We start from the raw sequence: 23856 nt of genomic DNA on the forward strand, positions 1-23856 counted from the left end.
TTATAAATGTTAATTTTGCATTCAAAATTGAGGATTTATCTTTGTAAAGTGGTTTTTCTGTCCTTTCTGGCAACAGATTTACATGTCTCCTTCCTTATTGTTTCCCTTTGTTTGGAATAATATGGTCCATGCTTTTGGTTTTAGCCTTTTTGAGTAAGTCTCTATAATTATGTTTCTCATCTACAGCATTGATTTAGGTTTTTGTTTGTGACTGTTGACTGAAGTCATTTTGTTAATTGGTGAGTTAAACCCATTCACATTTGTTAATATGACTCATAGTTGGTCTCATTTCTGCCATATTGTTACATTTAATGAGTGTATCACATTTACTGAATTATTCTGTTTGGTCTTTGTTTCATTTTGGAGAGAGTTAGGGAATTTTGATGTTTTTGTTCTCAGAATTACTTTTACACTAATATGTTTTATACTGCCCTTAGTTGCCCATTTCCTAATTTAACCCTCTATTTGATTTTTCAGCTTTCAGTGACAATCTTTAGGTGATTACTTAAGTGGCTATCTCTGTGTGTGCTCTTATATTCTATTTTTCTTTCCTGTTTCCTATAGCTTTTTTAGTTGCATTATTTCTACTTCACTAGAACCTTTAGCATTTACATATATATATATATATATATATACATATTTTTATTTTATTATTTGAGAGCAAGAGTAGAGAAAGAGAGAGAACAAGAGAGAGTGAGCACACAAGTGGGTGGAAGGGCAGAGGGAGAAGCAGACTCCACACTGAGCCAGAGGGGGTCTCGACCCTGGGACCCTGAGATCATGACTTGACCCTATATTAGACACTTAACCAACTGAGTCATCCAGGTGTCTCTGACATTTATATATTATTCTTCTGTTCTTGTTCCCGATTTTTTTTTGGTCTTAGACCTACAATAAAATGTATCCACTGCTTAGTTTTTCTGCCAGTGTTTCCTGTCAAATCCTTGACTTTTTTTTTAACCCAAAAATGTTGCTCCACTGAGCTTCACTTTGTTTATTGGTGACAGAATCTATTGCAAGACCTACATTTTTGTTTGAGAGTTATTCTTTTTGCCCAAAAGACATTTCTTCGGTTTTAAGGTCTAGTAGTTTTTTTTGAAGTGTGTCTTAGTACTGTTCAGGTTAGCTTTTCCAGGTTCATGGTGGTCCTTTAGAATAGGTGGATTCTTAGTTTATGGTTTTTAATATTTATTCCATGTGTTTTTCTCTGTAGAGACTGTAATCATATGTATAATTGTATTTTAAACTCTATTAATTTTGCTGACTAAATTTTTTATCCAGGGCTTTCTTATTGATGCAGTTGTTCTTTCATTAGTTTTATTGTCATTCTTTGGTGTCATGCCTTTCTTCAGTGCTATTTACCAAAATTTCAGTGAAGTCTCTTTTTCTTTTGTGCTCTTTATTAGTCTGCCAGGACTTCAATAACAAAACACCACAGACTGGATCACCTAAATAACAGAAATTTATTTTCTCATACTTCTGGAGTCTGTAAGGCCAAGGAGAAGGTGCCAGCAGGGTTGGTTTCTGCTGAGCCCTATCTCTTCGGCTTGCAGACAGCACCTTCTTGATATATCCTCACATGGCTTTTTTTTTCTGTGCACATAATGGAAGCAAGCAAGTGCTGGTGTCTCTTCCGCTTCTAATAAGGATACCATTGTATCAGTACCACATCCTGATGCCCTAAACTCAGCCTTAATTGCCTGCCTAGGCCTCTGTCTCCAGATGTAGTCGCATTGGGGATTAGGGCTTCCAACATACAAATTTATGAGGAGGACAGTTCAGTTCATAACCTGCTCCTTGTAATTCAAGTCTATTTTAAGATCACTGTGTCCTTTTTAGGATTTTATTCCTCACGTGGATTCCCATATACTACAAGTCCCTTTTGTTGGAGTTTCCAGTGGCCTAAGTTATCACCTATCAGAACTGAGATGTCATCTGAGTATTTTCCCACTCATACTAGGACTTTCCCTTTCTGGGAGTGATTTTATTTGGATTTAATTATCTCTGAGTTTTCTGTCTTTTCTTTAGGTGTGGTTGCCATGACTCTAGATGACTCTTAAATGGATGTGAGCTCATTATCAGTTTCTTCTGTATTTAAATGTTTCTTTCCCTAGTGGCAATTTGAAGTTAGTAGTATTTTGTATCTCCTAGTTATGCTGAAGTCATGGGTTGTTGTAGGTAATTTTTATTTGCTCTCCTTGTATCGACCCATACAGTTTTCTGGAGGATAAATGGACACATTCAGATTTTAGAAGCTATTATTATTATTTTTCAGACATAACAATGCAGATGTATGTGTTATGATAGCCAGTTTCCTCTCCCTTTTTCCACTATGCCAGGCTTTTTTTTTTCTTATTTTCATTTTTGTTCTTTCGTGTCAAACCCAAGAATAGGAAAAATATGTACTTACAGTTATTTTCTTCTCAGGAAACTAGATAAGAAATCTAAATCAGCATTTTTATATATGTTGCGTTCCATAAGAAATACGTTAATATTTATATGTAAGGTTGACTTTTCTTATTTTTAGAATCCTCGGAAACTGATCACAAGAAAGAAAGGAGCCAAGAAGACCAGCCTAAACATGTGTGGGAAGTTGCATTCATTAATAAAACACTGACTAAAGAACAAGGTAATGGAAGAAAACCACTTACCTTGAACGCAGACTCTTTTCCTTCCAAAAAGATCCTCTGTCAATGTGACTCATGTGGAATGAGTTTCAACTGTGTTTCAAAATTATTTATCAATAAGAAAAACTATTTAGGAAAAGAGACTGATGAATATAATGCTTTTGGAAATTTGCTACTTGATATTAAACATGAGAAAACGCATACTCGAGAGAAAAGTGGGTTTTTTAGAAATGGGAAAATTTTGAATCATGATGAGAACCCTGTTCATCATAAGAAGATTCAAACTTTAGAGCAAAATTTTGAGTATAACATTTATCAAGAAACCTTCCTTGAAAAGGCAATATTCAGTCCGTACATGAGAGAAATTGCAGAAGGGAATGACTGTGAATGTGATGAATATGGGAGAACCTTCTTTGATAACTCTTCCTTCTTACTCCATCAGATGAATTCCTCAAAAGAAAATCACTATGGATTTAGTGGTTGTGGAAAATCCCTGTATGTGAAGGCTACCCTTTTGAAACATCATGGGCCACATATGAAACACTATGAATGTAATGGAAGTGGGAATAATTTCCAGAGGAATTTATGCCTTTCACAACTTCAGAAAACTCATAAAGGAGAGAAACACTTTGAATGTAATGAGTGCAGGAAAGCCTTTTGGGAGAAGTCCCACCTCACTCGACATCAGAGGATACACACAGGAGAGAAACGCTTTCAATGTAATGAATGTGGAAAAACCTTCTGGGAGAAGTCAAACCTCACAAAACATCAGAGATCACACACAGGGGAAAAACCCTATGTGTGCAATGACTGTGGGAAGGCCTTCAGCCACAAGTCAGCCCTTAGGTTACACCAGAGAACACATACGGGAGAGAAACCCTATCAGTGTAATGCATGTGGGAAAACTTTTTACCAGAAGTCAGATCTCACTAAACACCAGAGAACACACACAGGGCTGAAACCCTATGAATGCTATGAATGTGGGAAATCCTTCTGTATGAATTCACACCTTACAGTACATCAGAGAACTCATACAGGTGAGAAACCATTTGAGTGTCCTGATTGTGGGAAATCTTTCTGTCAAAAGTCACATCTTACACAACATCAGAGAACTCATGTAGGGAATAAACCCTACGAGTGTAATGCATGTGGTAAAACTTTCTACCACAAGTCAGTACTCACTAGGCATCAGATAATTCATACAGGGTTGAAACCTTATGAATGTTATGAATGTGGGAAAACCTTCTGCTTAAAGTCTGACCTCACAGTACATCAGAGAACTCACACAGGGGAGAAGCCCTTTGCATGTCCTGAATGTGGGAAATTCTTCAGCCATAAGTCTACCCTCTCTCAACATTATAGGACACATACAGGGGAGAAACCCTTTGAATGTCACGAATGTGGAAAAATCTTCTATAATAAGTCATACCTAACTAAACATAATAGAACCCACACAGGGGAGAAGCCCTATGAATGTAATGAATGTGGGAAAACCTTCTGCCAAAAGTCTCAGCTTACTCAGCACCAGAGAATTCACATAGGTGAGAAACCCTATGAGTGTCATGAATGTGGAAAGGCGTTCTGTCATAAGTCAGCTCTGATTGTCCACCAGAGAACTCATACAGAAGAAAAGCCCTATAAATGTAATGAATGTGGAAAATCTTTCTGCGTGAAGTCAGGCCTTATTTTACATCAGAGAAAACACACAGGGGAGAAACCCTATGAATGTAATGAATGTGGGAAATGCTTCAGTCACAAATCATCCCTCACAGTACATCACAGAGCTCATACAGGAGAGAAATCTTGTCAGTGCAATGAATGTGGGAAAATTTTTTACCGTAAATCAGACCTCGCTAAACATCAGAGATCACACACAGGGGAGAAGCCTTATGAATGTAACACATGTGGAAAAACCTTCTCTCAGAAGTCAAACCTCATTGTACATCAGAGAACACACACAGGAGAAAAACCTTACAATTGAAGTGGGTGTTAGGAATGTCGAGCTGCAGTTCAGCACCCATTATTACACTTCAGAGAATTCACACTGGAGGAACCTCTGTTGACATCCTGAAAGTTCAGGAACCTTCTTCCACAAACTGGCTTTATGTTACTCCAAAGTAGAGTGCAACAAATATAGGGCAGTCTTGTTAAATAACATTTCACTGAATGTCACCAAGCAAATACTGGTATAAGACAGTAAAGATTTTTTGATTTTGCAAAAGTGTTTTTTTAGCAAAAGTACAAACTAGGTTGTGTCAGATTTTATATTGAGAAACCTTTCAATTTGAGGTATATAGCTTGAAGATTATTTTTAGAAGTAATATAACATTAGAAGTTGTGTTTTGGGTTTTGATGTCATATTTATCTTTAGGAAACATAAAAAGTTTTAATTTGTAGATGTATATTGTGCAATGTAAAGCTTTAAAAACAAACAAACAAAAAAAAGTAGTAAAATGAAAAATCAACTTAAAAGAAGCTGCAGTAAGTACATAGAATTCTCATGTGCCCTTCATCAAGCTTCTTCTAATGCTATCTTCTACAACCATGGTATATTGTCAAGCACATGACATTGATGGCACTACAGTACTCAGTCACACACAGTCCTTCCCACTTCAACAATGTTTACATGCACTTTGTGTGTATGTCTAGTTCTGTGAAATGTTATCACTTATATTTTAAGTAACCACCAACACAGGTTACAAAATCAAAAGGGAATCTGGTGTCTCTGTTGCATTAGGATTACAAAGGAATTGGGATTTTACCATGAGAAGTTCCCTCGTGTTAATAATCATAATGCAACTTAATATAATTGTGAACAGAGAATAGACACCCCCTAATTTAGCTGTTGTTACAATATCAGGCACATCTCCCATGTGCCTAAGAGCCTGGAGCATCCTTTTAAAAGTAGAGGCCCACAGAGCTAATGTGTAACCATTTAAAATGTATAAATCAAAATAAAGTGGTAAATAGGTTGTCTTCAGTGAAGGTTATCTAGTCCCTAGTGTCATTATCCCCTTTTACCCGTGGTTTGTGTCAAGCCATGAGGTGCCTTGAGTGTACATATGTGAGTCTTCTAGCCCTCAGCCTAAATTTTCTACAGACTTAACTCTGTAAGTTACTGCCCTATAAGCATGGGCTGGTGTACCCAGAGACAGATCGGAGCCCTTGGAGATTTTTTACTCTGAGAGGAGAGTGGGTTAAGACTGGAACAGATCCAGATTGAAGGTAGCTTGAGGCTTTTACTCACTGACACAGTAAAAAGTGATATACTAAATTCTACAATCAGTCAGGTTACATAAACCAGGTTATACAAACTAATGATCTTAACTTGCACAGAGAGTCTAAGCTTCTATCTTAGGAAATTAGGAACAGGAGCTGATTAAATCCAGAGTAAATGAAACAAAAGAAATACGAATTAGAGCAGAAATCAGTTAAGTTGAAAACAAAATAGAGAAAGTCAGTAAAATCAAAAGATAGTTGTTTGCAAAGATCAATGAAACTGATAAACTGTTAGCTAAATTAACCAAGAAAAAGAGGAGATATAAGTTGTTAATATCAGAAATGAAGGAGAGCCATAACAGCTGATTCCATGGACATTAAAAAGATAATAATACTATGAACGACTCTGCACACAAATTTCATAGCCTGCCACACAATCTGCCAAAAGTCACAGAAGGATAAACCTGAATAGCCATGTATCTATTAAGAAATTGAATTAATACATAATCTTCCAAATCAGTATCACATCCAGATGTATTCACTGGTGAATTCTATTAGACCCTTCAGGAAAAAAAATGATACCAATTCTCTAAAATCTCTTCCAAAAAGTAAGAGCAGAAGAAATACTTCCTAACTCATTCTGTGAGGCTAGCATTGGTGTTGTAGCAAAACCAGACAAAGGCATCACAAGAATGGGAAACTGCAGACCTATATGTCTTACAGTTTCCTCACATAGAAATCCTCAACAAGTCATAAGCAAATTGAACCCAACAATATATAATTTTGCAGTATGACCAAGTGGGATTTGTTCTACACGTGCAGTGCTGCTTCTACATTTGATAATCTGTTAATTTAACCCATCATATCAACAGGCAAAAGAAATAATCACATGATCATATCAATAGGTACAGAAAAGCATTTCACAGAATCTTAACTCATATTCACAGTAAGAAATTTCAGTATACTAAGAATACAGGGAACTTCTTTAACTTGGTAAAGAACATCTACAAAAGCTCAATAGCTAACATCATACTTAATGGTGACAAACTAGATGCAGTAAGATAAGGAGGAAGGCAAAGGAGGCCCCCTTTGACCAGTCTTTCAACCTCCTTCTGGAAGTCCTCACTAACACAGTATAAGAAGTAAAGGAAATAAACTTGGATTTGGAAGGAAGAGATAGAACTGTCTATATTTACACATAACATGATTCTGTAGGTAGAAAATTCCAAGGAGTCAACAGCAATATGCTTTGACACTAGTAAGCAATTATATAACAAGGTTATAAGATGCAATGAGTAAAGGAATGGCAAAAAGCAATCCATAGCTTTTTGTAACAGAAGTAACAAAACATGGAGGAACCTTGCTGGCAAATTGCTAAATGAAAAAAGCCAGCCTGAAAAGGCTTTACACTTTGGTATCCATCTATAATGCATTCAGATACAAAAGCACAAGTATATGGAGATAGTAAAAAGATGTAGTGGTTGTCAGGGATTCAGGGCAAGGGAGGGAAGGATGAATAGGTGGCTTATAGAGGATTTTTGGGACAATGAAACTATTCTGTAGGACATTATAATGATAGATACATGTCATTCATTTGTCAAAACCCATAAAGTATAAAATAGAAAGGGTAAAAACCCTATGTAAACTAGTTAGTAATAATGAGTCAATATTGGCTCATCTGTTGTAACAAATGTACCACACTAATGCAAGATATGAATAATAGGGGACTATTTAGAGGGAGGTAGAAGTGAAGCAGTATGTAGGAACTCTGTGCTTTCTGCTCAATTTTTCTGTAACCCTAAAACTCCTCTAAAAATAAAGCATATTGAATAAATAAACAACCCTTCCTGCATATAGCAATACAGATGAATCTGTGAAGGTGCTTTCTTACACACAATATTTAAAACTCACATTATTCAGTGACAGTTTTCCTATGGTGGGAGGCAGAATGCATTCTCAGAAATCATATATTGATAGCCACTATAAAGCTAAAGCCTGTTTTCAGTATATAGCTTGCTGTTGTTGTAAGCCTTTTATCTTTTTTGAAAGTGTAAATTTCCTACATCTCTTTATAACATCTTGTTTCTATACCAAATTGTTCTTGACTGACTGGTTCTGTGATATGACAAAGGCCACTTGGGACAGAGCTACCAATTGCTGGCAGGCCTATCTTTTGATATGCACTGTACTGCCTTCTTTTGGGGGTGTTGCTGTGTCTTCCCACCCTAAAAGGCTCTTGTCCCTAAGAGAATTGTTAATTGGCTGTATTAAAGGAGATTTCCTTTTGGGTTCAGTTTGACTAGAGGTCTGAGGCAGGGACAACACAGGACCCCAACTGCAGTTGAGCCCCACCTACCAAGGGACTGGCTAGAACTCTCTGGTTACTGCATATAGTCCGGTGACCATCCCTGGCTATTCAGGGTGCCCACACATACCATTGTTTGTTACTGTGCACCACTGGGGTGGGCATGCAGATGGCCCTTTGTGAAATTTTGGAAAGGTAGCCCTGAAAGAATTAAGCATGGCACTTTTGTGGTCTAATGAGCTGTTGCACAGGTAGGGGCAGCAGCCTTCCCCCTCTCCTCTGCTGCTACTTCCCTTGCTGCCATTGCACACATGCCTGATGCCCAAGGGTGTTGAGGACATGTGCAATTTCCTGAGGCCCAGATGATGAGAAAAGAAAAGGGGATCCCTTCCAAATTACCAGAGGGAGTACCTCAAATGCTCTTCTAATATAAAACCTTTAGCCAGTGAGCCTGAGGTCTGTTTAGAATTGCTATTTTATCAGTACATCAAAGGGCTAACCTTGGGATCTTGGAGCTTAATGGCCTTGACCTGGGCCATGGACAAAAGGCCCATAGTGTTTGTGAACCCTGACCCCAGAGAGATTGACCGGCATTCCCTGGAGGAAGCTGCAGCTGCCTATGAGGTCAGCTGTTGGGCTCTGGCACTTTCTCTCTAACCACCCAGGTCCATGCCACAGGTGATTGAGTAGAGAGACAAAAACTGAAAGCCGCAACTTTACGTGGCTAGAAATCTAAAATATTCTGAGGAATTTGTACAGAGAGAAATGAGAGAAAGCAGAAAATGTGCATGCCAGAAAAAATGAGGCAGCCATACAGAAGATACTCAGTCTACCACTAGGTTATGAGCCAAGCATGCTCTTGCTACACCACTTTGCTGCCTATGCCTCTGTTGGAAAGAAATTCTCACCTGTGTGTTTAGAGGGGAAAACATCCACCCTGTGCCGCAGCAAAGGGAATAATTCAGATGCAACTTAAGCCCAGGATCTTTAATCCATAAGAAGCAACTGTTGCCATGGAGCAGGCCCGTGGCCCTGAAGATCCCTGAGAGATCTGGCCCTGAGAAACTGGAGACTGGGGAAGGGAATCTATAAGGTTAATCCAACTTTATATTCTTTCTACTCTGATCCCAAACTATTTGCCAGGTTTCTGTTAATATAAAGATGTAAAATTGTACATTTCTTTTGATGTGTATCAGACCCCTTTATGGGTCACAATTTGTACTGTTTGACAAATATTGGGTCTTACATCTGGTTATAGGTCAAGTGCAAGGAGCGGCAGTGTAGGTAAGTCCTGAAGAGGATCAGAATATCTTTGCAAGACAACTGTGGCACAGAAGGCCATATTAGGTTCCTATGGTCAAGGGAGGCTAAACTCAGGTGGGGAAGGAAGGGCTGGTTCTATTGGAAAGAAGACTCAGCAGATACATTGAAGGTATTTATAGGCATTGAAGACTCAGCTACTTTGAAATCTGCTCATGTTTTTCCATCCCAGTTTTCAAGATCTCATTCCCAATCAATGCCCTAACTTTAGTAAGAGACCCTGTAAGTTTGGGAACTCAATCTGCATTATAATCATGCCAATCAAATGATTCAACATTGGATTTGATATACATAAATCTCAGCCCTGCAGCTTTAGGAAATAAGATTTTCTTTCAGGGTAGCCACATACCCTGAAAGGTAAAATCCCTTATGTGGTCCTTGAGCTGGGACTTAAACTCCTGAGCTTCTCATGTTCTTTCCCCCAAGTTCTCCAGCACAATTAGCAGTAAACAACCAATCCCACTATACTCCTTATGTTCACTAAAATATCTAGAGCAGCATATACATGATTTCCCCCCCCCCAGAGCCTTGCTATCTCTAGGCATTTGATTACAGGTGTCCAAAAGTAGTAATTTGAGTAACCGTATTATCACTACATGGACTATCAATGCTCCTTTACCACTAAAATAGTCCCATTAATGGTTTAAAGTCTAAATATAATCTGATTATATAGAATCTAATGCAGATACTCCAGATTCAGTTTGGTACAAATTCATGATTCAGACAGCATTTAATTAGAGACAACCACCAGGAGAGTGTCTATGTGTAATGGGACTTGTTACAGAGAGTTGACCTCATGCAGTTAGGGGAAATGGCCAATTTGTCTCTTCAGTATGGCTGTCTTCATGTCTGATGAAGGCACTTGAAGTCCACAGAGCAGATAATAAGGAAAACAAGATAGACATGACAAAGCAAAAACAAGTCAGAACCCACAATCATGAGTAGAGCTCCTAAGGATGGACTAAAGCCGGAGTTGGTTCTCCTTGCTTCTGACCTTGATGGTGGGATTTCTTGCAGAAGCTGGGGCCCTTAATCATAGAAGTGATCACACATACCTGGTGGAGAAGCTGAAGTATCCACATGAAACAGTCAACAGTCCTGATGCTGCCTTAGGCCAGTGAGGTGGTCAATAGATGAGCAGCAGCATGTGCGAGCTACAAAGTGGCTGCTACATCACTTATACCCCCCAAATATTGCACAAGAATGTCTTTTGTCGTCCATCTCATTTGGAAATTACAGAAAAGTGAACTCTGGGAAATGTAGTGCGGTCTAGCCAAGGTAACACATTATAAAGCCACCACACTGGCCTATTAAGGAACTGTGAAATCAATTCAGTGACTTGACTTTTAAAGAAATAGAACAAAATCTATCAGAATTCATTATAGATACAAGGAATTATTGTTTCATGACAAATATGTATAATCATGGCCTGAATTGTATTTCCCTCAAAATCCATGGTTAAAGCCCTAACCCAATATGACTGTATTTGGAGATAGGGCTTCTATTTTATTTTTTTAGAAGATTTTATTTATTTGTGAGAGAGAGAGAAAGAACATGAGTGGGGGGCGGGGAGGCAGAGGGAAAGGGAGACGCACACTCCCTGCTGAGCAGGGAGCCCAACACAGAGCTCGATTGATCTCAGGGCCCTGGGATCGTGAACTGAGCCGAAGACACACTCAACCGAGCCAGCCAGGGGGCCCCAGAGACAGGGCTTTTAAAGAGATAGAAGTCATAAGAGTGGGGCTCTAATCTGACTGGTGTCCTTAGAAGAAGGAAGAGACATGAGATGTGCATGCACAGAGAAAAGGACATGTGAGTACACAGCAAGAAGGTAGCCATCTATAAGCCAAGGAGAGAGGTCTTAGAAGAAAACAAACCTACTGATACCTTGATCTTGGTCTTCCAGCCTCTAAGCTGTGAGCAAATACATTTCTGTTCTTTAAGTCACCTTGTCTGTGGTATTTTGGCACATTTATTCACAATCACAGCGATCCAAGTTCACAAAGGAGGTATTTTGGGATGTCAGCTGCTATGTTCTGAATGTTTGTGTCCCAGCCTTAAATCCATATATTAAATCTAATCCCTAATGGGATGATATTGGGGCCTTTGGGAGGTGATTAGGTCACAAGAGTGGAGTCCTCATGAATGGGGTCTTCCAGAGTTCACAGCCCTTCTGCTATGGGAGGACATAGTAAGCAGGTGCTGACTTTTACCCAGGAAGAGGACCTACCCCAGAACATGACCATACACAGGTGCTGATCTTGGACTTCTCAACCTCTAGAACTGTGAGAAATTTCTGTTGTTTAGGAGCAAGCCAGTGTGTGATCTTTTGTTATAGCAGCCTGAACAGACTAAGCAACCTTAGTAGTCTGATACATACATGTACTAAAGATCGAATCAGGCTTCTGGCAACTCTCTTTTTTTTTTTTTTTCCAATTAAGACTTTTATTTTTTTTAGAGCAGCTTTAGATTCATAGCAAAATTGAGGGGAAAGCATAGAGATTTCCCATATATCTCTCCCCACACACACACACATGCACAACCTCTCCCATTATCAACATCTCCACCAGAGTGATGCATGTTAGAGTTGATAGCAAAATTGAGGGGAAAGCATAGAGATTTCCCATATATCTCTCCCCCCCTACACACATGCACAACCTCTCCCATTATCAACATCTCCACCAGAGTGGTGCATGTTAGAGTTGATGAACCTACATTGATTAAACATAATTGCTTAAAGCCCACAGTTTACATCACAGTTCACTCTGGATATTATCAGTTCTGTGGGTTTGGACAGATGTAAAATGACATGTATCCATCATTATGGTATCATGCAATGTATTTTCATTGCTCAAAACATCCTCTGCCCATTCATCCCTCCTCCTGACCCCAAACCCTGTCGACCACTCATCTTTTTATTTGTCTCCATAGTTTTTCCTTTTCTGTAAACTATCCCCTTTCCTACTATAACTTTTTACTAATTATTACTTAGTATATGTATTTTTCTTGCTTATTTTCTTTGTATTCCCTCACTAGCATATAAACTACATCAAAACTGAGATTTTTCTCTATTTTTGTTAGTACTATAAATCCAGTGCCTAGATTGTGGCATATTGTAAATACTCAATGAATAAACGTTAAATGAATATTTGTGTTTATTGGATCATGAATTAACTATAAATTGAGGTTAAAAATATTTACAAACTTTAGCAGTTTTTTACAAGGCTAACCATAGTCTTATACAATCTAACCACTGCACTTCTAGGTACTCAACTTAATTGAAAACGTCCATTCACACAGAACCCTGCATATGAATTCTTATATCAGCTTTATTCATATTGTCCCAAATTGGAAGTAACCAAGATATCTTTCAATAGGTAAGCGGATAAACAAACTGTGGCATATCCCTACAATAAAATGCTATTGAGTGGTAAGAAAAAATGGTGTGTTAAAAGTTCCACTAAAACTCATGGAACAATCTTAAATGCATATTGGTTAGTGAGAGAAGTCAATCTGAAAGCTACACAATGTATGATTGATTTCTACATGACATTGGGAGAGGCAAAATTATAGAGACAATCACATTTAGAAGGCTTCAAGGGGGGCAGCCCCGGTGGCGCAGCAGTTTAGCGCCGCCTGCAGCCCAGGGTGTGATCCTGGAGACCTGGGATCGAGTCCCACATCAGGCTCTCTGCATGGAGCCTGCTTCTCCCTCTGCCTGTGTCTCTGCCTCTCATTCTCTCTCTGTGTCTCTATGAATAAAAAAAAAAAATAGAAGGCTTCAAGGGGAGGTTGAGGGGGCTGAATAAATGATTAGGAAATTTTTTAAGTCGTGAAGCTATTATTCTGTAGGATACCATAATGGATACATGAATTAATGCATTTGTTCAAACCTATAGGACTTTACAACACAAATAAGGAAACAATGTAGGCTTGCTTATTTATTTATTTATAGATTTTATTTGTTTATTCACGAGATACACACAGAGAGAGGCAGAGACATAGGCAGAGGGAGAAGCAGGCTCCCTGTGGGGAGCCTGCTGCAGGACTCGATCCCAGGACCCCGGGATCACAACCTGAGCCAAAGGCGGACACTCAATCACTGAGCCACCCAGATGCCCCAATATAGGCAAATTTAAAATGCCATTGAGGGGTTCCAGGGACACCAGGAAGGATTATAGACTGTGTAACAACCTCAGGGAAAGAGGTGGAAGTAAAATGTGCTGACTTAAGTAACTATGAGAGTGGATGGAGACTGTAATGCTCAAGGCAAAGAACTGCATATAAGCATTCCCCTGTAGTTGATAAAGTTGTTTTCCATGAGGTACAGGTTAATAATTCTGGTAGTGCTATACGTTCACACTGGAATGGAATAATTAAGTAAATGGATGGCAAATGGGAAGAGCCAGGTTTATCATTATTGCGTTGGGAGTTTACAGTTGGACAAGAAAAGGAAGCTAGAATGATCTGTATGGCAGGAATTAGAGCTGGAAATATCAGTATGTATAAATACATATTATTACAAATGTTTTTATGTTTATATACACATGCTAGTATACACAAAATATATCTTTTCTCTGTCAGCAGACAGGATATAAGTGCAGGAATGTCCTAGAAGCAATATGTACATGCAGTGCCCAGATTCTGGTTTTTCTAATACCATATTCCATATTTAATCTCCAAATAAAGACAGTAACAAAGTCATACTTCCTGTACATAACGTTATACAACTATCCAGGGTACAACTGAAAAAACATCAGCCCTATCCCTGAAAGAGGTTGCAAGGTCCTTGGGTGATGTTTATTTACTCTTCTCTTTGATAGCCCATAACTCAAATAGTATTATGTCATATGATTTAAGTTAACAATACTTGAATACTATGATATAAAATCAGTATACCAAGGATGCCTGGGTGGCTCAGCAGTTGGGCGCCTGCCTTTGGCCCAGGGCATGATCCTGGAGTCCGGGGATCTAGTCCCACATCGGGCTCCCTGCATGAAGCCTGCTTCTCTCTCTGCCTATGTCTCTGCCTCTCTCTCTCTTTCTCTCTGTTTCTCTCATGAATAAATAAAATAAAATCAGTACACTATATGTTATGGATATAGGGATAAGAAAAGGAAGTAAACAAAGACATTTGCTTAATATATATATATATATATATATGCCAAATATAAATTATGTGTGTGTTATACTAAGTATAATATGTTAAGTAAATATTTAGTATATATAATTAAAGATATATCCGTATACCTATTAACAAAATAAGGAAGAACTACTCCTCTGACAGTTGCAGTCCTTATTTCTGTAACTGGTCATGCAGTCACAGTGGGTATTTATAATGACCTTCTTCTACTACCCTTTCTTATTCCTTTTACCCTCAGCAAGCACCTTAGCTAGTTATGGTTCTTTACCTGTTGGGGTGATCCAAGCCTTCCTTCCTGAAGGTTCTGGGCTATTAGTAGTCTGTCCTGAATTAGGTTGTTGTGGTTTTCCATTGATTTTAATCACAGGACATGCTAGTACTAAGAGATACCCCAAGACATCTCCTGTATTCTAAACATACTTTTCCTCACCTCCAATGTGTAGTAGAAGTCCAGTTTCTTTAGTAGGATCAATCACCTCAACACAGTATCTTCTTTATTTGCCTGTTGATTTGAAATCATGGGGAGCCCAAATTGGCCAAGTTGGCAGTCTTAACTTCCATTTCAGTTGAATCATTATTGTGTCTCCTGGTGGAATTATTCCTCCATTTGGAACCCATATTTCTATGCCAGCAGAACAGAAGTGCAGTCATGGAGACAGCAAGCATAAATTTTGCTACTGGTCAGCAGGGGTAATAGTGAATGGTGCCAATCCCGTTTCCACCCCTTGGTTCAATGACCTGTGTATCTGGGCAATGAGGGAAATAGCACCATTTATGGGACACTGATTCAGAGCATATACAGCCTTCTGGAGACCTTGCCCCAGCTCTGTAAGGTATTTCCACCTAGTTGGCACTGTAACTGAGTTTTCAAAAAGCTAATCCACCATTCAGTCAACCAACTTCTTCATCATGGTAAATAAGATAGCGACACTAGTGAATTCTATGAGCCTGGGCCTATTGCCTCACTACTGCTGTTAAATGAGTTCCTTGACCAGAAGCAACATAAGTGTGAAATACCATGATAGTGAATAAAACATTCTATAAGTTCACATATGGTTGTTTTGGCAGAAGTATTGTATACAAGGAAGGCAAGTCTGTATCCAGAGTGTCTGTTTCAGTAAGAACAAAATGCTGCTGCCCCTTCCTTGAATTTTTGCTGGGTTTTTATTTCCCACTCTTGGGCACACAAATGTATTTCTGCTTCTTTCTTCTATTGTCCTCCTGAGACTCCTATAATGTGTATGTGGATTTTCTTGATAGTATTCCATAGGTCCTATAGGTTTTCTTCATTCTTTTACCAAATATTTAGGGCAAACAATGTGTGATAAATGATGCTCTCAAGTCCTCTTACTTGAGGACTAGTTATTGTTTATCTTGACAGCATGTGTGTAATGGGTTGTATCTGCTTGTCTATGAAAAAGGGTGAGGGGTGCCTGGGTAGCTCAGGCGGTTAAGTGTCTGACTCTTGATTTTGGCTCAGGTCATGATTTAAAGGTTGTGAGACCAAGCCTTGCACTGGGCTCTGCACTGAGTGTGAATCTGCTTAAGATTCTCTCTGTCCTTCTCCCTCTGCCCCTCCCCACCCACTCATGCTCTCTCTGTCTCTCAAAAAAAAAAAAAAAAAAAAAGGGAGGGGTGGAGTTTCTTTCTTTCTTTGGATTGTCACATCATTCAATAATAAAGTTGTTTTCTTTGTCTTCTGTCTGAGTGGATAAGTTTTCTAGGTCTGGAGAAGATTTTTTGTTTTTAACTGTATTTCCTTAACAGTTTTGGTGATAAGGATGGGATGAGTCTGGCAATTCCTGACTGGATCAGCTGAAGTTCTATGGTCACACACTAGTCAAATAAGATGCTAAATTATAGTCTTCCTTCTGGCTTTCTACTTTTTTGGAATATTAGCCAAACAAACCACCCTGTCCAAATTCAAGATTTTACTTTCATTAGGGGAAAGTATTCAACCCTCCACTATTAAGTATGATGTTAGGTTGGGTTTTTCATTAATGGCCTTTATGCTGAAGAGGTTGAGGTAGTTCCATTCTATTCCCAGTTTGTTGAATGTTGTATCATGAAAAGGTGCTGGATTTTGTTGAATGCTTTCATGTCTATTGAGATTTATCTCAATATGTAATTACTTGAGATAACAATATGAGCTTATTCTATTAGTTTGATGTTTTACTGTAATAATCATTCTTGATAGTCTATAACAGATGGTTTGGCATCTCAAAATTGTCATCAAGCTAATGGATAAAGTTGTTTATATTCATATCATCTCCATGTTCTCACAGGTGCACAGAAATCATACTAGAAACCCTCCAACCACAAACCCTAAATCTGCTTTGCATCTTGCTCAATGGGGCACATCCCCAACTAAGAACTTCCTACCACTATAGAAAATAAGGATATTATCCATGATTTTCTCTTACTTCTGTCTCCTCACCAACCTTCATGCTTCTCGGTGTGGCCCTGCATGGTGTGGTGTTTCCTTTCCTCTTTAAAATTGTAAATAATAAAGTTTTTCTTAAAAGGCAGTTGTCTTCATGTCTGTCATCCTGTCATATCTGATTTAAAAAAATCCTGTAGTGAGCAGTGTGGTTCAGTGACAGACAGGGATGGCATGTCTCTAGAATGCTTTTGGCTTACTAACCAATCCATTAGACAGCAAATACAGCCTGGGAACACACTGCTGGGTGTTGGTACTCTTGCACTTTAGTGGCCACCACATTGTACTGTCATTGGGTTCCCTGGTTGTTCAGTTCAGTTGTGTTAGAGCTCAACAAGAGAGATCAATTGCCTAGCTTAGGGTGCTGTAGTCTGGGCAAAGCAGTCCCCTGTTGGTGCCTATGTGTTTGTGACAGAGACACTTAGTCTGGATGAGGTCTCCGGGTACTTAGGGAAACTGGCCACAATACTGAGCAAAGGTCCTCTAAAGGGACTGAAACAGTTACCCTCCCAACCTCACCTGATAGGCAAGCTTGATCTATTGACTCTCTAGACCAATGTGCCTAGGAGCTGCTCCATTATCCACCCTTTTTTTCCTTGAATACAAAAATTGCAGTAGGTTGCCTCATCAGGTAGTAGGAGACCATGTGGCTAGACATTCTTACCCTGAAAGAACCTCTGATTGTTGGTTTGGGGATGCCTGTCCCACAGAGACCACAGATCCCCACAGGTGTTATGTTGCTGCAAACCCCTGCTGGTGTCTTCCTTGGTGCTCAGTTTGACTCCAGACCAAGCAGGCTGTAAGAGGGCCCATTTCTAGAGAACAGAGGCTCAAATGTTCAATAAAAAAAGTTAAACGAAAGGGATATCTGGTTCTGACTTTGCCCCAAATCCCAAGGATGTGGTCTAATTAATAAATTATCAAATACTTAATCAGTGTGTATGGGATCTCTTAAGTACAGTAGTACTTTATCAGAACACAAGGGTCTTATACTCAAAACAAAACATGTGAAAGCTAAAGCTGATGCCACAGGCAGCCCGGGTGGCTCAGAGGTTTAGAGCTGCCTTCAGCCCAGGGCCTGATCCTGGAGACCCGGGATCGAGTCCCACATCGGGCTCCCTGCATGGAGCCTGCTTCTCCCTCTGCCTGTGTCTCTGCCTCTCTCTGTGTGTGTCTTTCATGAATAAATAATGAACAAAATCTATAAATAAATAAATAAATAAATAAATAAATCTGATGCTACTATTGCAGTCTTGGATGTAAACTCCAGATACTTTGAGGTCAAGTGGGACACTCTTGAAAGGAAGACCACTGGGGGCCACCAGGAGTTGTTTTTTTTTTTTTTTAAGATTTTATCTATTTATTCATGAGAGACACAGAGAGGGAGAGAAGCAGAGACACAGGCAGAGGGAGAAGCAGGCTTCATGCAGGGAGCCCGATGTGGGACTCCCTCCTGGGACTCCAGGATCACGCCCTGGGCCGAAGGCAGGCACCCAGGGATCCCCGACCAGGAGTTTATCAGGTAAGCACTTAAAAGGGGAAAAGCAAGAAAAAAATTATCAGGAACAGATGAAGAAAGAAAGAAAGAAAGAAAGAAAGAAAGAAAGAAAGAAAGAAAGAAAGAAAGAAAGAAAGAAAGGAAGGAAGGAAGGAAGGAAGGAAGGAAGGAAGGAAGGAAGGAAGGAAGGAAGGAAGGAAGGAATGAGAAAGAAAGAAAGAAGAAATAAAGAAAGAAAGAAAGAAAGAAAGAAAGAAAGAAAGAAAGAAAGAAAGAAAAAGAAAGAGAAAGAAAGAAAAAGAAGAGAGAGAGAAAGGAAGGAAGGAAGGAAGGATAGGAAGGAAAGGAAGGAAGGAAGGAAGGAAGGAAAAGACAAAGAAAGAGAAAGAAAGAAAGAAAGAAAGAAAGGAGAAAAGAAAGAAAGAAAAGAAAGAGCAAGAGAAAGAGAAGAAAAGAAAAGAACAAAGAAAAGAAAGGAAGGAAGAAAGAAAGGCTAAACTTATCCACCTAGAGATACAAATAATTCTAAAAGATTTTGTTTAAGAATAAGAAGTGGGGAGCGGGGGCATCCCTGGGTGGCTCAGTGGTTTAGCGCCTGCCTTTGGCCCAGTGCGTGATCCTGGAGTCCGGGGATCGAGTCCCACATCGGGCTCCCGGCATGGAGCCTGCTTCTCCCACCTCCTGTGTCTCTGCCTCTCTCTCTCTATGTCTATCATAAATAAATAAATCTATAAAAAAAAAAGAGTAAGAAGTGAGGAAAGACTCTCATTATATTGCAGACCGGGCTTATCTCAGGTAGAACCTGCTGCCTAAAGGCACCAGGGTGCTCCCTCCTCCTCTTCTTTTGCTTTCAGCAGACACATAATCTAAAAGCCATGGCTTCAGGGAGCAAAAAGTGATGATTTTTTCCAGGACCGTTTATGCACAGTCCAAGGTGCTAACACCCTGCAGGAGCGATGTGTTGGTCCTGACCCCGTGGCTGGCGCCCGTCGTCTGGGAAGGGACCTTCAACACTGATGAATGAGCAGTTCCGGCTCCGGAACACCACCATCGGACTCACGGTGTTTGCTATCAGAAAATACGTGGTCTTCCTGGAGCTGTTTCTGCAGACGGCAGAGAAGCACTTCATGGTGGGACACAGGGTCACTTATTACGTCTTCACTGACCAGCCGGCTGATGTGCCCCACGTGCCCCTCAGGGAGGGTCGCAGGGTGGAGGTCCTCAAGGTCCCCAGCGCCCCGAGCTGGCAGGTGTCCATGCACCGCATGGAGATGATCAGCAACTTCTTGCAGCAGCGCTCCCTCCACGAGGTGGACTACCTAGTGTGCGTGGACGTGGACATGAAGTTCTGTGACCATGTGGGCGTGGAGATCCTATCCCCCCCTCTTTGGCACCCTGCACCCCGGTTTTCATGGGGCAGCCCGCGAGGCCTTCACCTACGAGCTCCAGCCGCAGTCCCAGGCCTACATTCTGAGAAACGAGGGTGACTTTTACTACTCAGGGGGCTTTTTCGGGGGGTCGGTGGTCGAGGTTCTCCAGCTGACCACGGCCCGTCACCAGGCAATGGTGGTGGACCAGGCCAACGGGCTCGAGGCCGTGTGGCACGATGAGAGCCACCTGAACAGGTACCTGCTGGACCACAAGCCCACCAAGGTGCTGTCCCCGGAGTATCTGTGGGACCGACAGAAGCTGGGCTGGCCCCCGTCATGAAGAAGCTGAGATTCGTGGCTGTGCCCAAGGGTCACCTGGGCATCCTGTGCCCAAGGGTCACCTGGACATCCGGGGCTCCTGAGGGGCAAGTCCAGGCCCCCGGCCACCCCCACACTCTGAGGTGCTGATTTTCTTTTGAAGGTAGATTCTTTTTTTAAAAAAGATTTTATTTATTTATGAGAGACACAGAAAGAAAGAGAGAGAGAGAGAGAGAGGCAGAGGGAGAAGCAGGCTCCATGCAGGAAGCCTGATGTGGGACTTAATCCTAGGTCTCCAGGATCAGGCCCTGGGCTGAAGGCGGCACTAAACCCCTGAGCCACCGGGGCTGCCCTGAAGGTAGAGTCTAAATTACTTTAGTATTTGCTAAAACGCACTAATTGACAAAACTTTGTGGATTTCATCAACACTGGGTCTCAAATTATTTGTTATGCCTGGGGATACTGCTAAATTTAAGCATCATATTTACTATAATCTTAGGATATTAACCCAATAACAAGGAAAATAAATGTTTCACTTTCACTGTAGCCTTGACTAGATTTTCCATAGTTATAGCACCTGCTTCCTAAAATATCCCATATTAGGCATAGATGCTCTAATTCAATAAATAATACTTTAAAATTAAAGTAGATCTTTGAGACTTACAAATTGGTTTGATAAAATAGGAACCCCTGGAGTCCAGTTAAAATCGTTAATATATCCTAATGTGAACTAAAACAGGGCATTAGAGGATTAAAACTTATTATATAAAACCTAATTAATAAAGGACTGATTATCCCCACTATTTTTCTGTATGACACCCCAGTTTTTCCTGTTCTTAAACATGGAAAATATAAGGGATGCCTCCTGATGAATCACTACAGCCTGAATCCTGTGGTCCCATCTGTTAGGGCCTTTCTATCAGCGTACTTAAGCTGCCATGACAAAGTAGCACAGGCTGGGTGGCTGAAACAATGGAAATTTATTATTTCACAATTCTGGAGGCTTGAAAGTCCAAGATCAAGGTCTGATGGGGTGCAGTCTCTGGTGAGGGCTCTCTTCTTGGCTTGCAGACAGCTGCCTTCTTGAGTGGTGACACATGGAGAGAAAGCTCACTATCTGGTCTCTCTTATAAAGTCATTAATCTTATTAGATCGGGACCCCACTCTCATGAGATAATTTAACTTTCTTACTTCTTTCTCCAAATATAGCCACACTAAGGGGTTAGGTATTCAACATACACATTTTGTGGGATGCAAATATTTGGTCCCTAACAGCCCTCATGCCATCCAATATTGTTAAAATTACTGATTCTATCCAATCAGGAGCTAGTAAATAGTTGGCTCTTGCAGGCTTGGCCAGCATGTTCTATTCAGTGCCCAATTTAATAGCCTCTCAGCTGCATTTTGCCTTCAGTTCCCAAGGGACACAACACCCTTTTTCAGATCACTCACAGCATACTTCAGTGGTTCTGCCATTGTGCTCAATGTTTGCAGATGAGATATTAACTGCATCACCCTTTCTCCAAATGGCTGACATTGCAGCACAGGTACAACATGACATTGATGACATCCTCCTACAAGGAGATTCTTCTGACACACTCATTACAGACATACAAATCCATGTTAAAATCAACACTCTTGTGAATGCTCTCAGAAACTTCTTCACTAAAGAGACTTTGACAACCTCTTCTCATGCCTCCTAGAGTCTCTGGACCACTTATGATGGCCATAGGTTGGTTGCCCAGGAGCTCCTGATGGGAGAGACTGCATCTTTTAGCTTCATGCTATACACCAAATTACTGATTACATCCTGGGATATCTTGGAGCTACAGGCTCTCACACTCACAGATCCTAAACTTATGGCCTTCCATAATTTACACCGGCATTTTGGTGTAAATTGATTAATTTTCTGAAAAGCAAACATTTATTAAGCAAGGAAAAATTCCCTTTGAGGCTTTTTGTGCAGCATACAAAAATGGAAGTCAGGTATAGGAGCACCTGGGTGGCTTAGTGGTTGAGCGTCTGCCTTTGGCTTAGGTTGTGATCCTGGTGTCCTGGGATCTAGCTCTGCATCTCCCCTGCAGGGAGCTTGCTTCTCCCTCTGCCTGTGTCTCTGCCTCCCTATCTGTGTCTCTCATTAATAAATAAATAAAATCTTTAAAAAACATAGAAGTCAGGTAAAAAGCAGCATTTATTAACAGTTAAGCATAAGAGATGTATTATTTTCTCAACTATAAAAAGGGTACTACAGAAAGTGACAAAATTATGATTTCAAGGAATTCAGATTGAGATATAGTAACTTCAGCAGAAGTTTTAAGTATGCTGTGCACTGTATATCATCACCAGTCTCTCATCTCAAGTAGATGGTTTGAACGAACTGCTGAATATGTGTTTTCTGATTCTGAAGTTGCAGTCAGAATTAAGTGCCAGGATGAAATCAACAACAACGAAAATAATAGCTCCACTTATGATTACAGAGATTATTATCTAAATGCACCAACTTTTACAATACAGAAAATAAATATTTTCCCTTTGCTACAGTGTTGCTTTTGGTGGAGGGATACTAACACAAATTTTAGGGGATGTTTGCATAAAGGTGCAGACATTTTTATTCCAAATAGAAGCAAAGCATGAATGGTTCTCTGGAAGATGTTAGCTGTCTTGCTTATATTACCTGCTGCTCAAATAGCTTTTGATATTCTTTCTGTACATGCTGAAGTAATTGTCATGAAATTGTTCCCTTCGAATTTATGCTGTTTGAATTGAGTGACTGAAGGATTTATGTATTTTTAAATAATCCATTGAGTGACACTAATTTGCTTACTTCTTGTTCAGTTTTCAGTATCTTTTTAGCAAAGGATTACGGAAATGGAAAGAAAAACAAGAAGTATTATTAAATATTCCAATCAATGTTAAATGGAAGTTGAACACATCAAAGGAAAAATTGATGAAATCTTCATAAATGTCAAGCTTGTTCCTAAAAGGGAAAACATTACTTATAAATAGGAAAATACGTTGACTTGTGGATAATCATTGTACTTGCCATGACTGTCTTTTGAAATGAGTTTCATCTTGAAATTTGAAACTTTTGATTTTTTAACTTAAATGTTACTAAATGCTTCTCCAGCACGGGAACAAGCGAATTATCATGTGTAAAGTTAAAGAGGAAGGGAAAATTGGAAGAAAAAAAAGAAAAAGTTCTCTTCTTGTCAATGGACAGTATTTTAAAAAGTCATTAACCAAAGGACCCAACAGAGAGTCTGGAAGGATGGGAAAGGAAGTCCCCCCATGAGGAACGGTATTCTGTGTCTCGACACATCAAACTCCGAAGAGCCCGCCCCAGTGTTGGCTTCATGCCGGCGCAGCCACTCATGACGCCAAATCGAGGAGTTCAGGAATAGCCAGAATTCCTCATTCCGTTCATCCACGAAGAGCCGGAAAGACAAGAACGCAGCGGGGGACCGACTCCCGAAGAGGGTCCCGACGTGGGCGGCGCACGGGGCGGGGCGGGGCGCCTCGGGAAGGGGCGGGGCGGGGCGGCGCACGGGGCGGGGCGGGGCGGGAAGGGGCGGGGCGGGAAGGGCGGGGCGCCTCGGGAAGGGGCGGGGCGGGGCGG

At 40.3% G+C, this 23856-nt stretch overlaps 1 protein-coding gene and 1 pseudogene across 1 annotated transcript in view; both read left to right on the top strand.

Annotated features, from left to right (window-relative positions):
- LOC112660871 (zinc finger protein 33B-like) overlaps positions 1 to 7708 on the top strand; it is a 102777-nt gene extending 95069 nt beyond the window's left edge. The window contains 2 exon segments of the mRNA XM_025448581.3: positions 2528 to 4593; positions 4595 to 7708. Coding sequence (XP_025304366.3) covers positions 2528 to 4593; positions 4595 to 4690 — 2162 coding nt within the window. The 3' untranslated portion in view covers positions 4691 to 7708.
- Positions 7709 to 18480: 10772 nt separating this feature from the next.
- Positions 18481 to 23045, top strand: LOC125754934 (histo-blood group ABO system transferase-like; annotated as a pseudogene).
- Positions 23046 to 23856: the final 811 nt, after the last annotated feature.

Source organism: Canis lupus, chromosome 4, assembly GCF_003254725.2.
Source record: "Canis lupus dingo isolate Sandy chromosome 4, ASM325472v2, whole genome shotgun sequence".
Taxonomy (NCBI): Eukaryota; Metazoa; Chordata; class Mammalia; order Carnivora; family Canidae; genus Canis; species Canis lupus.